The sequence below is a fragment of the Lagenorhynchus albirostris genome, chromosome 10 (genome assembly GCF_949774975.1).
Source record: "Lagenorhynchus albirostris chromosome 10, mLagAlb1.1, whole genome shotgun sequence".
Classification (NCBI taxonomy): domain Eukaryota; kingdom Metazoa; phylum Chordata; class Mammalia; order Artiodactyla; family Delphinidae; genus Lagenorhynchus; species Lagenorhynchus albirostris.
Genome location: NC_083104.1, coordinates 100,427,133 through 100,441,870, shown reverse-complemented (window position 1 = coordinate 100,441,870; position 14,738 = coordinate 100,427,133). Strand labels below are relative to the sequence as shown.

At 41.9% G+C, this 14,738-nt stretch overlaps 1 protein-coding gene across 1 annotated transcript in view; it reads right to left on the bottom strand.

Annotated features, from left to right (window-relative positions):
* The window catches only part of F13A1 (coagulation factor XIII A chain), a 145,473-nt gene that overhangs the window by 68,280 nt on the left and 62,455 nt on the right, over positions 1-14,738 (bottom strand). Inside the window, exons 6-7 of the mRNA XM_060164287.1 lie at positions 10,860-10,978; positions 8,350-8,457 (exon numbers count right to left, since the gene is read on the bottom strand). Of these exons, the coding sequence (XP_060020270.1) occupies positions 8,350-8,457; positions 10,860-10,978 (227 nt within the window). The remainder of the gene's footprint in view (positions 1-8,349; positions 8,458-10,859; positions 10,979-14,738) is intronic.

Genomic DNA, 14,738 nt, shown 5'->3' with positions numbered 1-14,738 from the left:
AGCAGCCCTGACTGCACAGCTTGGAAGGAGTGCTGAGAAGCAGCCCCGTGTTTCAGAAACAGCCAATGTGATTACAAAATAGATGTAGCCCTGAAACCTCATTCCGGGAAGCAATTCAGGGAAAGCAGACATTTAGATTGACTGTGATTATCACATTCGAGAGATGGCTTGTAATAAATGTCTGTTTTTCTCCCAATATATGGGGAGCACAGGCATAAGAAATGTAACCTTAATAATTGAGAAGCCAAGCTGTTTGCCCACAAATGGAAACTTCATTACATTGCTAGTTTTTAACCACAAGAGAAGAAAATGATGTCTGAACAGTTCATTTGTCTCCTGAACCCCTCCACCCCAACTTAAAAGAGAAGGATTGAATGAGACAGGGCTTGTAAAAGGCATTACTTTTGTACCCAAGGAGGTCATGTGATATGGAGAGAGGACAGGCAGAGGACAAATACAGGGGACATGTAACATTGTGTGTGGAACGGTGGGGTCAGGCAACCTGAGATCCATTTCCAGTTTGACCGGTGACCTTGGATAAGTCATTTAACTTCCTGATACTTCTGTCTCTTCACCTGCACATTGGTTATTTATGAAACGGATACGGTTTCTCAAAATTGGCTATGAAAACAATTTCCGTTAGGTAAATTCTATTTTCCTACGGGCTTCCAATATATTTGTCGATTGTTAAAAATTCTTCGATAAACAGAAATGAAAATCCCTGGTGAATGAGGTGACCTTATGGCATTATGTTTAGTTTGAAAGGTACTAGAGATCGTCCTGACTCTGTAGCTCCCATTCATCACTGGATTCCCTTAGCCATTCCTAAACCTTAGGAAGGTCTCCCGTGCTTGTGGGTACCTTGACTCCAACTTTAAGATTTAAAAAAACTTATTAGAATTAGTATTTTACCCTGTTGAACTACAATCAACGTTTTTCGTTAATCCTAACCGGTAGATTCTCCAAAGTTGCCACCCGTGGGAGCTCTTGATTGAGACTGGAAAGGTTATCAAGAGCAACAGAGACCTCTAGCTTTTTCTCCTCTACCAGAGTGAGGAATGTCATTCTTGACATTCCTGGGCATGAATCATGGAGAGAGAAAATAACAATTTAAGATAAGAAAGCAGATAGGGTCAGAGCTCCAGGATCTCTGGATGGGGGCTGATATCCACGAAGGAACGTACATCTGGCAAATGGTCGCCAGCCTGGAAATTTTAACTCTTAGGCACCTGCAAAATTATGCAGGCGTGTGAGTCATTTTGCCCCTTTTCCAAAACACCAATGGAAGTCATATCTTCACCTTCAGAGGGGGCATCGGGTCACACTGAGTGCTTGTACCACTCCCATTAGAAGTTCTGTTTGGCCGTTAGATAAATCTCTGATGCAAGAATGGGGAAACAAAAGTATTATTACATAAATATGCTTTTTCGATAGAGGAAATTTTTCCAAAAACAAGATCCATAAGGGGAAACGCGAAGAAGCTCCTCGGTGGGGGAAATGGTTGGGGACAATGGCTCTCAAGCACCTGAGTCCTCAGGTTTCTCCAGGACAATTCACTCCAAGAAAGGGGGTTTTAGCTGCTTATAAAACAAGGGAGCAGTTATATAGTGCTTTAACATTTGTATTTATTTTTTTTAAATAAAAGTTTTAGGGAGCTATGCTTTGGCTGGTCTGTAAGATCAGGGACTAGACTTCATGTATTTATTTCTGATTCTAAAGTTCATTTGGGGTAGCTGGGTGGAATTTCTAACCCAAGTGAATGTGTAAGTGTAGTCTGAATGGTTGAAATAGTTCGTTGCTGAATGTGAAGCTTTCTACGAGATGACCAAGTAAACAACTGGGGAAAAATAAAAACGCCGTTCTGTAGTAGCTTCCTGTGAAGCTGCCTAGCAAAATATCAAAGGAGTGATGTCATGACTGTCTTTTTCATGCATGGAAGAAAAGAAAAAAAAAAAACAGTCTAAATACCGGGACAAGAAGAAGGGGAAGAAAGATGGACAAAGTGAAAAGTAGCTTTATTTTCAGTGTATCTGTGAGATCATGTATGCTTGGGGATCAGAAGCTCTGAAGTCCACTCTGCCTGCAAGGTCTACAGTCATTCGTCTTGTGTTGGGCCCTAGGGAACTCCAGGACCTATACTTCCACTTGTGGTCAGTTTGATTTACTAGCTGGAGTGCAAGATTTCCTTTTTATAACACTAAAGAGTACACCGAACATGACTGGTTAAAGAAAAGTTCAATCTTGAGTTTGCTCCCAAAAGGCACAGTTAGAATAGGGTATTAATGGGGATTAATGATGGCATCATGTTTCGATGTTAGCAAAAGACCAGGGTTAAAAATAAATGTGTACACCTCAAGGGAAGCAGGAAAGCCCAGGCTGGCGGCGGTGTAAAGACTGGTATTTAAAAATATGTCACTAGTATATTGATATATTTTCTTCTCTCCCTCCTTCCAAAATTTCCCCCAAAATGTCACTTTTTAAAAAAATTGTAGTTGAAACAAGTAAGTCCCCAGAGGGGCAAGTTTCCCCTGACTACATGTTCCTGCAGTGCTTTTGGTGATGGCTGTTTGGGTATAATTTCCACCAAGGAAAAAGGGTTTCCGTGAATAGTAGCATGGCTTATTATTGCTTTGGACCCTTGTCAGTTATTCTTCCACCTTTTCATCCAATATCCCAACATTTGTTAGGTCACTGCTTTGTCCTGGGAAACCTCTGAGGAAAGCTTGAGAGGTTTGCTTTCTCCTACAACCCTATGCTTATTTCATCAGAGACTTTGCCATAGTGTGTTGAAAGGTTCTACTTACAAGTCTGTCTTCTCTGTTAGACTATAAGCTCTGTGAAGGCAGAAACTATGTTTGTTTGTTTGTTTTTACAACTGTACCTAGACTGGAGAGTCTCAATAAATACTTGTTGAATGAATGAGTTACTACTGAGTGTTTTACTACCATGAGCATCATTACAGCAATTACTACCATCACTGTCACCAATACCACCATCAAACCATATTTGGTATGTAGTCTTCTTTGGGAGCTCTTTCCCCAGGGACCCCATGCCCCTGGCTATTTAGAATTCTCTGATTTATGCCTTTCTTCACTCATTCCCCTATTTCAAAATTCACCTGTTCTGGAACCCATCGTCTTGGGTCCTTCTTTTCTAGGAGCTAGCTACCAGTGACCAGTGACCTTGGATAAGTCATTTAACTTCCTGATCCTTCTGTCTCTTCATCCGTACATTGGTTATTTATGAAATGGATACAGTTTCTCAAAATTGGCTATGAAAACAACTTCCATTAGGTAAATTCTATCTTCCTACTGGCTTCCAATTTATTTGTCAATTGTTAAAAATTCTTCAATAAACAGAAATGAAAATCCCTGGTGAATGACGGATTAACATGAGGTACGAATTGTGTCATTGGTGCTTGTGTGTTGGTGGTGGCCATCTAAGGTCTAATATGACCTGAGAGCAAGGACAATATCTAGTTCCAGCTCAACCATGTATTTGTGTGTGACCTTGAGTGACATCGTTTCCAAGGGCCTCCACCCCTTTACCTAGGAGACCCCTGGAGAGTCGTCCACATCTCATGTACTGGTTCTGTGTGCATTTCGACACAGATCTCCTATTAGTAAGTCTCAACCCAAAGGAGGGAACCTGCACCGAGGTGGGATACTAGGGCTTCCACAGTGAATAAACAAGCAGTATCCACGGGGCCAGCGGCCACGGCAGGGCCAGCATGGGAGAACTTCTCTGCCCAGAGTTGCTGCCGGACCCAATCAGTCACGAGGCAGAAGCAGGTAGGGACCAGTTACCACCCAGCAGTAAAGGCAGGCTACTGTCACCGTCTCTCCTTTCCCCAGGACCCTGCTGTTCCCGTCACGTGGCATAGCACACCTGTCTTGAGAGTGTGACCGGGGCTCAGAGTCCATGTCTGGTTACTTCACTGTAATTCAGGGTCCGTGATGGAACGCTTTATTAGTGCCCTGTAGCAAAGTAAGTTTTCAGATGGCACAAAGCATCCTTCTAACGTTTTCCAGGCACATTTCCTAGCAATTGTCCTGGTGAGGACTGTCACATAAGGTATGAGGTGGAAAGCAAACAGTAATCCAGTAGTTTAAAGGAGGAAGTATAACTGTTGATACTATGTATAAAATAGATAACTCCTGAGAACCTACTGTATAGCACAGGGGACTCTACTCGATGCTCTGTGGTGACCTAAACGGGAAGGAAATCCAAAAAAGAGGGGACATATGTATACGTACAACTGATTCACTTTGCAGTACAGCAGAAACTAACACAACACTGTTGTTTTTATTGAAGTGTCAGGAAGTTAAACGATTTATTCAAGGTCACAAGGTCACTGGTCACAAAGCAACTATACGCCAATAAAAATCAAATAAATAAATAAAATTTTAAAAATGAAAAAAAAGGAGGACGTATAGCTTTGGGCAAGGTTTTTCTTTTTTCTAATCTCAAAAAATTTTTTTCTCTCTTAAATCAATCTGCAGTGTAGCTTCGGTACAATGTACCCCTCACTATTTAGAAAAACCTAACTAAAAGTTCGCTTATGTGAGGTTATAGCATCTCAGGACCAATCCCCAGGCAATGAGCTTTATAGGAGTTTTAGACTTTCCTGTAAAACTCTTAACAGGAGTTTTAGACTTTCTTCCCCCTGGGAAAACCCAGTAGCCCAAGGCTGTCCAGATTGTCATAAACTTTCCTGATTTTCACATCAAAGTGAAGTAACAGCAACTCAAAAGAACTAAATATTGAGTTTATAAAGGGAAAAAATAGAAGAAAGAAGAACATTGTTTTGAAGGAGAAAAGGGAATTCTTGCTGCCACGGGGAATAACAAGTGTGATTTGAGTACAGAGACAAAATTTCATTTTAAAGATAAAGGAGGCCCCGAGAGGCTGAGTGATTGGCCCTGCGTCACACAGGAAATGCGCGGAAGAGTCAGAACCCAGAGGTCTGATGTGACCTGGACCAGGGCCTTCCCGCAGGATGCTGCCTCCACTTTCTCTTCAGTAGAAGAAGGAAAGCCAGCAGGCTTTGAATAAGGTAAGAAAAGAGATCCTCCACGCAGGCAAGAAGAGAGGGTTACGTTCATCGCACAGGCAGGGAAGCTGCGCCTCGGAGGGGTTTGGTGCTGTGGCCCTCACTGGGGGTGGTTTTGACCCAGAGGGACATTTGGAAATATCTAAAGACATTCTTGGTTGTCACAACTCCTGGCATTTCTTGGGCAGAAGCCGTGGATACTGCTAAATATCCTGTCGTGTGTAGGATACCCCCATAGCAAAGAACGGCCCAAGGTTGTAAACACTAAACGACAAAGATTTTTATCTGGGGACGGTAAAGCCAGGTTCAGATCATCATCGTCATCACCCTCATCAGAAAGTTAGATAAGTCAGATAATAACCCGAGTTATTATCTGTGCTTCGTACAGCACCGAGCACCCAGCTACTTTCTGCAAACTCCTGGCCAGTCTTCAGTGCCAGACTTTGCCGTGACCACGGGAAGCAAATGTGTCTTTGGGGCCCCAGTCACCTGCTCTTGCCTCCCGTCCCCTCTCCACCCGCTGCAGGTGCCCAGCCAGGACCAGGCTTCTCATCCCACTCCTTCGTGGCAGTAACTGAGCCCAGGAAATCTCTGCCTTCCATCACTGTCACCTTGGCATGAACTGCAGTCAGTGTGCGACCCCTCCCAGAGAATTTGCCTGTCGCAGTGTATCCTGTTCCAGTATTCGTATCCTATGAAAGGAATTTCCTGCCTCAGTGACCAGGCTGGGGAGATGATGGAGAGCTTTTAAAATGACCATGCAGCTCCCTCTGTGCCCCCTAGAAAACACCCACAGGCCTATCTGCTCGGACCCAGGGCTCTGGCTAGACTCAAGCAATTTCAGAACATTTTCTTTCTGGGCTCCCTAAATACATCTTCTCATATTTTAAAGCAAATCTTTATTGAGAAATGTGAGGGGTTTCTGTTTTGTTTTTTTCTTTCAGTCTTTGCTTAACTTCCCTCAGCAATTTCATGATAGAGTTCCAGGATTTGTGAACAGGAGAGGAACTCCCTGAGTGACCAGAAAACAATTGCCTTTTTGGGAAAGTTGCATATTTTTTATTGATTTTTGGAGGCTCAATATTTTATTTTCTAAAATCATTATAACTGAATAGATTTTGGAAAGATTCACAGAGCTCTTCTAAGGATTAAAAGACATAAGAGATATAAAAAGATTTTGAAAACTCTCAGACGTATATTTTGTGTATGTAAACGATGGTGCTGGTGGAAATAGAGATATTGCCCAGGGTGGGCCTCTCCCCTAACACCCAAGGCCTCTCCCTCAAAACATAAAACCAAACCGAACCCCCGAAATTGATTCTGTCCAGTTCTAAATCTTGTGAGTTATAGATTTTCAAAATCAGAACTTCATAGGATTTTATGATTAATACGATCTCAAGGCAATTTCCATTAGGATTCTCTGCTTAGTTCAAGGCTTAACAGCTTCCATCTGGCCAGATGCCACCATAGTGTTGGGTTAGCTGCTTCCTGTTTGCGTCCCTCTTGCTTTGGCTTGTGTTAGGAGTGATTTCTAGACTCGTAAATATACCCACAGCATGTGAGTAAGCTCGGGTTGATGAGCATGTCATTTCAGAGTGCCTAAGAAGGAACTAATTTCTATCTAACCACTGCGACAACTGCTTCCCGTCCCACTGCAAACCTGTCATGATGACTTTACAGGAGAAAAGGGAGAATTTTGTCCATGAAACAGGAAAAACAGTGACTGACTGCCGGTCTACTGCATGTTGTAATAAATAGCTATTATAAAGAAATTCCCAAATTCTTCAGAATCCATTGTCTTTTCACTTGCATAGTTTACGTTGCATACATAAACTAACAACAGAAAACAAAACTGCCTTTAGATATTAGTTTTTACCTTCTCTTTTTAAGCTCCACTCTTCTTAAATTTACACATAGCCTCGTTACTAATAAAACAATCTTTGTTCTGAAGAGCTAACCATAAATTACATTTCTTATCATTCTCAGTCTAATATCTTTATATAAACAATATTTGATTTTGATTTTATTTAACTTAAACCAAACCCAAAGACAGCATTCTTTCAGATGGATTGTTTTTTTAAATAAAACTTAAGGAAACTGGTAACAAAAAGGAGTATTTGTTGCTCAGTCTTTGATGGTGTGAAATAGCACCTAGCTTGATGTTTTTTTTCGGGAATAATCTGCTCCTAAATCAGATTTGATTCGCTTTCATACACCAAGGGCAGGATCTGTGTGTGTGGCACGTTGGTACAGTCCAGGGCTGCACAGGACCCAGTCCGCACGTCAGTACAGTCCAGGACCTGGGCAACACAATTAATTCACCGCCCAGACCTGACCCCTAACCTTCCCACTCATGAGAATTGTATCTCCTCTCTCAGGGAGCCGTTCCGTTGCAGGGTCTGTGCATTCCCCGAGATGTTTCAGGATGTCCTGCAGAGACCAGCAAGGAAGGTAGAAAATGTCTAGCTTTGGAGTCAGCAGACCTGGGTTCTAGCTGAGGCTTTGTCACTGACAAACTGTCATCACACTGTTTCCTAACTTGTAAAATGGCGTGGGTAATGCCACCCCCTCCCCACTTATCTCATGTGAGTACTGTGAAGAATCAATGTCCATTTCATAAACTATAAAGCCCTGTGGTGAGGTATCATTGAAATAGAAGCTAGGATTAGTCATTTATTTCTTTACTCTTACTATGGGTGTGAAAATGTAGAAAATTTCCATCTTGCAGGGTTTTTTTTTTGATGCTCTTTGATGTTTTTTGTTTTTTTTTTTTTTTTTGCGGTATGCGGGCCTCTCACTGCTGTGGCCTTTCCCGTTGTGGAGCACAGGCTCTGGACACGCAGGCTCAGCGGCCATGGCTCACGGGCCCAGCCGCCCCGCGGCATGTGGGATCTTCCAGGACCGGGGCGCGAACCCGTGTCCCCTGCATCGGCAGGCGGACTCTCAACCACTGCGCCACCAGGGAAGCCCTCTTTGATGTTTGTTTGTTGATTGATTGATTATCGTTGCTGACACTTTGTCATGGTCACTCTCAGCCCCTAGGCAAAGATTCTTAAGAATAAGTGATCTATGTTGTCCACGTCATCTATCAGCATTTGTCTGAAGCCAAAGCAACACACGGTACTGGTGTAAGAATTTTGTTTTACGGCACATGACAAGTTCAGGGAATTACAGACTCTTCCAAATAAAAGTTTATTATGTGCAAGTCACCATTTCAACAGCACTTAATGAGCTGACATCTATACTGAGGCAAATGACATGCGTAATCGATTTTAGTAATCAGTGGTTGTTCTTACCATGGCAGATCCAACACGACTGACTTTGATGGGATTCCCTCTGCCAGAAAGGTCCATCTTCGCTCTGTCCATCACATACAGGCAAGCATCGAGGATGCCATCCTCAAACTATTTGGAGAAAAAAAATTAGAAACTATTTAATGTCCCCTCTGAAAACAAGATATTCTCTGTTGAAAAATAAAATGAAACCACAACCTCATGTTTAGAAATGTGTATTTCCTAGATGGTAATCACTCATAATCTTTAGCATGAAATATCAAGGTGGAAGGAAGGAGACATCCTCTTTTATTTTTTAGTAATTAAGAACTTAAATACTAGCTAGAAATATAAACAGAACTACTAGCGAGCTGATGTACTCAAAGGTCAAGAACTGACCTGAAGTTCTTCAGAAGATTGTAGGGTTAATTTAGAGGATCTCTCCAACATATTGGCTCCAACGCCAAGGCAAGGGAATGAACCATTTACCAAAGTCAGGCCGAAGTCTCAAGCCCTCAAAAGTAACATGAGTCCTTGTGCATATCGACAGTAAATGGCTCTCAGGTACTTCTCAGGAAGGCATTTCAGGTCTGCACTGGAAACAGTAGGAGACCTCACATAGTGAATGTCTGTCTAAGGTTTCCTCTCGTCTGAGATAAGGTGGACTCCAGGGTCAAAGAGAGGGCAGGAAGGCTTAGAGAAAGGAGATCATATTATCAAGGGAACCATCAGGTAGTCAGTTCAATTTCCTTAGAAAGAACTCCTAGCCACATACAATGCCCAAATTTTCCAAACAAGGAACAAAGACAAAATAGTAAAAAAAAAAAAAAAAAAAAAAAAAAGGCAAAATTGGAAAATTACACTTATACTGTACCTCATTGTACAGAATATTTCCCTGAATACAGAAGCCTTGTATATTATCCACCCAAGGGCTTAGGACAGAAATCACAATTTTAATGGCTAATTTCCATGTAATTCCTCATTAAAATCCAGTTAGAATAGCAACTCTGCGTGTATCCTAAACTGATGTGATAGATGCAGAAATGGGTAATTGCACTAGCTCTCCAGGTGAATAAGAACTCATTACTCTGGTTCTTATTAGGCAGCATCTTTCAGCTGCGTCTGTGGGGCATGACAGCCACGAGCTGGAAAGGTAAAGACATAGAGAACTACACTACAAACTACTGGCTTGGCTGTAGTTTTAATGGACTCCAAATGACAGTAGAGACAGGCAGTGGCTGTGCTCAAGGGCATCTATCCAAAGGCAGGCTGTCTGGGGAGTCCACGATCATGCTTGGAACCCTTTCGCAGTCCTTGCTACCCACCTAGATGACTTTTCCCTTGTTAGCTCTCTCTCTATTGTCACACTGGAGGCATAAATAGAATCACGCCTAAAGGTTAGGAATTAGGGACCCAAGACGAGAGCACCAGACAATAAGCAATGGTCACGGGTTGTATGTCACTCAGGAAGTGGAGGACTTGGAACCAGGGAGCCAGGCAGGGACCCCAAAACAGGGGAAGAGCATGTAGATCATTAGCCCGGCAGGATGTCAGAAATGCAGGCTGGCAAACCTGAACACTGAGAAGGAGCAAAAGGCATAAAGCTGGGTGGACAAGACAAGAGCCAATGATGGCAGCCCAGTGGTCAGGCTCGAGCAGGGCTGAGCATGGCAGGGAGAGCCCATATGGAAGTTCAAACAAGGATCTCACGCCAAGAAAGTATCCTGTGACCTGGTGAGGCCAGGTTCTGGGAAATCTGCCCCTGGATACCCAGAACGATGGCGCACAATTGCAACCATTTCAGCCAAAACTCTGAGAAATGACACATTCGCCTGCCCTCACGTTGCTAATGGAAAGTCGTTTCTGAATCACAGGACACGAGTCTGTTTATGGAAATACGGTAAAAATATTCATTTGCTCCATTATTAAAGATGCCAAGCTGAAATAGCTTGAACCACTGAATATCTCAGATGAAATACCATTTGCTACCTTATATCCGGACAGTACTTTGAGGCTGCAGCTGATAAAATGTCTCAAGGTGAAAGCCCAGTGGGCCCTCCTTTGACTAAATGGTAGCCTTCTTTTCTAATTAGCATATCTAATCCTAACCCTTAAAAAAAGGGATTTCTTTGAGTTGGGCACTTGCCTTCCTGCACCCTTTGCATTATTATCAAAACACTTTTCCTTATAAGAAAAGAAAAACATGGGTTCATTCCAGGTTGGAGAGCAGAGTCTAAGCTCGTGAGATTTCACTGTACTGAGTTTGCAAAGCATTGCTCACTGGAATGTCATATCATCCACACAATCTCCCATCTCTGTAACATTGTAATAACCGAAAATATGTGATTTCAGCTGATGAATTATGCAGGTGCCTTTCTAAGTCTCTACTCCCAGGCCCATCTTGGAGTCTCAGATCCTGAAAAGCAGGAAATTGTGCTTGTCTAGTATCGACAGATAGCACCCTGCAGTGATACATGGGGCTAAAAATATTAAGTAAAAATGTCCTTGACAATGACAAATTTTAAGTGGCTCACCTGACCATAGCTCCAGCTTCTACTCTTGATGTCACTGAAGTCTCCATAAAAAATAACCCCAATGTCATTCAGGACATACTCTTCTCTTTCTTTTTCATTATCCAGGTATACAGCATCCTCTGCATTGAAATGTAAACATAATGACTATTACCAAACCAGAAGGTTTTCATATACTTGCAAGTTTGTTTCGGTCCTAAGTTGCTAAATGGGAAAAAAACTAAATGGGAAAAAAGTCTTTTGTTTCACTAAAGGTAGCTCATTTCACAACGTGTAATTTTAGCAATGGTGAACATAATTAGTGGCCTAGATCAGTCTGTAAATGATGACATTTGTCAGCAAAATGCTTCCATAAGTTCCAAGTAGCACAATTAAATTGACAAGTCCCAGTAAACATTTTAGGATTCTGTTGCATCAGTGGTTTCAGAATCAGAATTTTATAATGCAGATAAAAGTCTGTAACACAGATCAAAAAATAATTTCCGAAGTATTAATGTTAATAGAATTCCAAATGATTTTAAAACAAGTCTGGGGCATATTAGGAGGCTGGAGTACCATCTGTCATGCCTGGTTAGTGGCCCATAGGGACAGGAGGAGAGAGGCTTGGCTTTGTCTCCTTTCAAGGAAAAATCCTTGTGCATGTGTTGGTAAGCGTGTGTCCAATCGGCCTCCCTGGTCGTCTTCCTCCATTGCAAGGACTTTTCTTCCCTGTGGCTATAATCTCAGGAAAACCTCGCTGCCCATCTGCCCGCTCAGTAATCAGGTGGTACTTATTCCCAGGCCAGGTGTGAAAGCAGCAAAAGCATCTTTAACACAGGCAGGACCATACAGGCTATAAGTTATACCCAGGTCAAGTTGCAGGCTTGGAAATGTTCAATTTGGGTTCTGATCGGGGACATCGTTCATCACATTTCTCTGGCCCTACTTGCCGTCCTAGTACCTTCTCAGGTTCTTTCCTCCTCATTCCCTGATAAGGTTTTTACCATCCCTCTGGAGTAGTGGTTGTCAACCCTGGCTACACTTTAGAATCATCCAGGTAGATTTACAAACTCTTGATTCCAGCTGACCTCTAGATCGATGGCATCAGAATCTCTGGGAGTAAGGCTGAGATCCAGGCATCAGGGTTTTTACATTAATTAATTAACTAATTAATTAATTTTAAGCTCCCCAGCGATTCTGATATGCAGCCTGAGTTGAGAACAGATGCTCTAGCCCCTTGCTGCTCACAGAATGGTGGAGAGACCAGCCGCACACAGCACCACCTGGGACCTTGTGAGAAATGCAGAATCTCAGGGCCCAGTCCTGACCTACCGAAGCAGAATTTGCATGTGAACAAGGTTCCCCGGGATTTGTGTGTACATTAAAGTTTGCCAGGTGCTGCCCCATCCAACCGGCTTGGATCCCCCTTTGGGCTGTGTTATAGCTTTGACGGAACCCTTCGGCGATTCTGCGGTCTCGTCTGCTCTCCGGTACTTTCTTGTAACTTCCTTTCCAATCTTTGCCTCTTGCCTACCATTAGCCTGGTTTCATGCAACAGTAAATACACACACGCATACACACATCTACATATTTACTAGTGTCCAATAAAGTACACACATTGAAAGTGTATAATTTCACGACCAAAATAATAAACATGTCCGTCACCCCAAAAGCTTCCTTGTACCGCTGTGTAATTCCTCCCTCCCAGTCCTCTCCCTGATGTCCCAGCCCGGCCAGGGAACCATTCATCTGCTTTCTATCACTGTAAGTTCATTTGCGTTTTCTACAAGTTTATATAAAAAGAACTGTACAGTGTGCACACGTTTGGGGGTCTCGCTTCTTTCACTCAGGCTCATTCTCTTGAGACTCACTCGTGTCGCTATTTGCGTCAATAGCTTATTCACCCTAAAGCCATTTTATCTTTCTAGAAGAATCAGAGTTACAGGACAGACGTGCCGCAGCCTCCCCCCAGCCCTCACCAACGTGAACTTTGATGCTTCAGACTTTTGGCCTTGCTGGGTTCCGTGGTTTTGCCAGCAATCTCTATACAGTCATGTGACTCCTCAACTGAAATGACAGCTTCATTTCCAAGCGGAACAAAGCAGAGGTAACATATAAGGAAGTGACAACAGAAATAGCGAGGTCGATAGTTCGGAGTAAAATCCTAAAAGAATACATTTATTTTAAAATAAAATCATCTCAGAATATGTATAAAAGGACATTGACCGTTTACATGCACACCTTTTACAGCCCGCCCCCAGATGATGCTATCAAAATGGCCTGAAAAAGAAAGGCTACTTTTAAAAAACTCCTCTATAGTAGTGGTTTAACTGTTGTAAGTATTGTAATAATAAACATCTTAGCCAAGTGCGTTTCAAATGCCCGTTATTGAGATAAAACTCCTCTTAAGGCCACCGAGGTCTAGAAGTGACATTTAGGAATGTTTCAAGATGTTTTCCTTATAATATGAGATGTTTATGGACTTGCCCTATAAGATATTAGACTGTATTATAAGCTACCGTAATTTAAACAACTGGTATAAAATTAGATTAATGGGTCAAAATAGGTAGCCTAGAAATAGATGTTACAATATGCATCTGTCTCTATGAAATAAATTTATGATAAAAGAAATGTTATAAATCAAAGAGGATGACTGGAGTGTCCATTAATTCAGCTGAGAAAATTGGCTGCTTGGGAAAAGTAAATTTTTTGTACCCCAGAATAAACTGAACATTAATTTAGAATCTGAATTTAAAAATACAAAGCATAAAAAAATTCCAGAGTAAAATAACTGTGAACAGTTACTTGGTCTCCAAGTGAGAAAGTTTCATCAAGACAAAGATAAAAGAAAAAAATCAAAAAGGAAATGATCACTGCATTTTATTTGATATAAATGTAAAACTTGAATTTCAGACATAATAAAATATAAAGTCTACAACAAACTAGAGAGATATTTGCAACAATAGAAAATGTTAGTAAATTTTCCTTACATGTAAAGAACTCCAATAAATTGATAAGAAAATCATGAAGTGTATAAAAGAAAGCCAGTAAAGGGAAAACCAGTTCACAGATGAGGAAACGTGAACAGAAAATAATTTAAAACAACTTGAATTAAGTAGTAATTCAAGAACTGCAAAGGTTTCAAAAGAAATTATATGTATATATTCATTTGGCTATGTATTTTATTTTATGATACTCAGTACCAGCTACTGTGTGATGAATTGCCAATCTACTGATGGGATTGTGACTGCTACAATATTTTAAAAAGCAACTTGGCAATTGTATCATCAGCCTTGAAGATATTCATGATCTTTGATCCAGAGCAATGAATCTATCTTCCATTTGGTACTGTAACTCCTGCTACTACAGACCAACAGCTGAACTGACTGTAAGAATGAAAGCTTTGGGCTTCCCTGGTGGCGCAGTGGTTGAGAGTCCGCCTGCTGATGCAGGGGACACGGGTTCGTGCCCCGGTCCGGGAGGATCCCACATGCCACGGAGCAGCTGGGCCTGTAGCCGTGGCCGCTGAGCCTGTGTGTCCGGAGCCTGTGCTCCGCAACGGGAGAGGCCGCAACAGTGAGAGGCCCGCGTACCGCAAAAAAAAAAAAAGAATGAAAGCGTTAAAGGGCTAGAGTACAAAATGAAGTTTTCCTTCAAAATCTTCATTAAACGGCTCTAAGAAGATTGACTCATCTTTGAAGAGCATCACATCGGGTGAGACTCACATGACTGCTGACCCTCCCCAGTTCCCACCTGTTTCTGTAAGTTAGTGTGCTTAACTTCCTCTCTTAATCTATTATATATGAGATCTTTTCTTTGAGTCAAGAGAAAGAAAAACTTACCGAATAAATAAATTTAATAAATAAAACATATGAAATAATTCTTTAAACAGTGTAATTTATT